The 2,349-nt window shown below is 38.7% G+C and overlaps 1 protein-coding gene across 1 annotated transcript in view; it reads left to right on the top strand.

Annotated features, from left to right (window-relative positions):
* The first annotated feature begins 318 nt into the window (after positions 1–318).
* MTFR2 (mitochondrial fission regulator 2) overlaps positions 319–2,349 on the top strand; it is a 12,200-nt gene continuing 10,169 nt past the window's right edge. The window contains exon 1 of the mRNA XM_009319138.1: positions 319–347. Within this exon, the coding sequence (XP_009317413.1) occupies positions 319–347 (29 nt within the window). The remainder of the gene's footprint in view (positions 348–2,349) is intronic.

Below are 2,349 nucleotides of genomic sequence, written 5' to 3'. Positions count from 1 at the left end.
AGCTTTTTTTTTACCAATTTTTGTTCCAGTTTGTTAAAACTGCCTCTGTAATTTCTTTATGTGGACTTGCCTTTCCAGGTATGTAATCTGGCAAGAGTGAGTCTTTAAATCTTCTATAACCCTTACAGCCTTAAGTGAAATCGGGGGAGGGGAGAAACAAAACAAAAAAACCACCACAAAAATACCTGAAAAAGTAAAGCAAGATATGTTAAAACCTGAATCAGTAAAGATACTTCGGCTATACTAAACGTTTCTCTAAAGTGTGAATTCCATTACAGTGCCCTGGTAGTACATTTCTTTAGTATTCCACTTTATACAATGTGTAAATTTGAAGCTGTAACTCAGTGGTAAAAGTTAGGTTAGCAAAAGGTGTGAGAAATGAGGCTTACTTTCTTTGACGCTGATTTCTAAATAGTTGTGCTTCTAGTATTTGTGCGGCCAAAGTGCAGAAGTCAGTCTACAATTGTTTTGCTTTGTTTTGTTTTTTAAACAAAAACAAACCCACAAACTTAGTTTAGTGGTTGGTACACTTTTAACCTACAGAATGTTAAGGATGACAGTAATGTATTTGAATTACTAGAGCAAGAACTTTCTGATACAAGATGACTACTTAGGTTTTCTTTCTCAGACTGCTTTAGATACAGTAAATCTTAATGTTATATGGAGTTAAAAGTGTAATTGTTCTTAATTTGCCCCTTAGAGTGGCATAATGTCTTTGAAAAAAAATAGAAGGGGGGGAAGCTTTGGTAGAGGTGTTTGTATTAAATACATATATAATGTATGTCATCTTACTGGCTTTACTGTTAGGGAGTAGTTAGCCATCTGCCCTATCCAAATTAAACACTACAAGGCAGGAAGCGTGGTACTGTCACTAATCCTAACTGTAGTTGAGGAAATCATATTTTGGATTGCACTAGTTTGCCAGCATCTGTGTGGAAAGGGAAATAGGAATAATACTTGCCCTCCAGTAGTAGTTCCTAAAGGGTCATTCCTGCCCTATGTTTTAGGAAGTTCAGGCAAGCTATACCGTTGTTGCACGATCTGCTTTTACATCTTTTAATAGCTGTTCGAAATGTAAAACTGATTATTCCTTGGACTTTTTAGCAAAGCTGACACAGACTTTGTGTATATTTAAATCAGAATAAGCAAGAAAAGGAACAAACCAAACTTGGCAGCAGTGTCAAAGTCTGTCCTAATGAAGTGAAATATTCAACATCAGTCTGAAACTAACAAATAGGACCAAGATATACTTGAACTATCGTAACCTTAGAACAGATAACCTGTATCATCTAGGTCAAGTTGAAACTGGATTGTTGTGGTCTGTGTGTTGTAAGGCAAGGTAGTTCCTGCATGATGAGGCAGATTAAGTTTTCTGCTTCAGTTGAGTGTCCAAGGAAATCTGGTAGAGATTGCTTTGATAATGGCATTTGATCCTACAAAGCTGTCTGTAGGTTAGATCATAAAAATCCTTTTTTCATTATCCTTAATTTCAGTGCAGTTTATGAAAAAGTTCTTTGTTAATTACAGAACACATGGTGACAGCCATAACTTCATTTCTTTAAAAAATGCTTGAATTAAGATAATGTAGTCGAAGGTGCAAGTTGCAGTCTATTGGAGATCTATAAGAAAAACTAAGTGGGAGTTGAGATTAGTTTTTCTTTTTTTAAAATCCAAACTAGTGCTTCAGCACTCCCTAGTCCTTCAACGTGAATAGTGACTTTTCACTGTCGTGATAGGAAAAAGCAGGTTCTGAGGTTTTCAGTTGGTGCTACTGAAGTAGTTGTATGACTGTTGTGACTGGAAGTTCAGTGCATTTTGTATTTCTCTTGTTAGAAGGTGGAGACCATCACTGATGGATCTGCAGGAAAAAAAATCCAACCATTCTGCTGGTATATAAATGTTCAGCTACGTTTTGAGTTCAGTAACTCATTCTGACTCATTGCCTTCCAGCAATGAAGCGGTTTCTGAATCCGCTTCATCTGTGCTTATGAAGTTCTCCCTGCAGTTCAGAGAGAATCAGACGTTCATTTCACTAGGCAAAAACAAAACAAAACAGCCCCAGTAGCCATGCTGTTTCTTGGTCTGGAATTAGATCTCACATCATCTTACTTCCCAGTACCCTGACAGCGACCTCAACCGTGTCCTGTTGGCGCTAGCGTGTTTCTTCTCTTGATGTGGACTGGGTTCTGCTACGGCACATGCTGAAGTGCCACTTTCTCACGAGTAGAGTAAGTTGCATCCTTCTGGCATGTGAAACTGCCTCCGTGCGGAATCCTCCCCCTCCCCACGCAGCACGCCCTGACGTCACTCGCTGGAAACCACCGAACAGTCAGCCTTTGCCACGGAAGA

Source organism: Pygoscelis adeliae, unplaced genomic scaffold (genome assembly GCF_000699105.1).
Source record: "Pygoscelis adeliae isolate BGI_AS28 unplaced genomic scaffold, ASM69910v1 Scaffold172, whole genome shotgun sequence".
Lineage (NCBI taxonomy): Eukaryota > Metazoa > Chordata > Aves > Sphenisciformes > Spheniscidae > Pygoscelis > Pygoscelis adeliae.
Note: the sequence above shows the minus strand (reverse complement) of the source record. Positions and strands in the feature narration are given on the sequence as shown.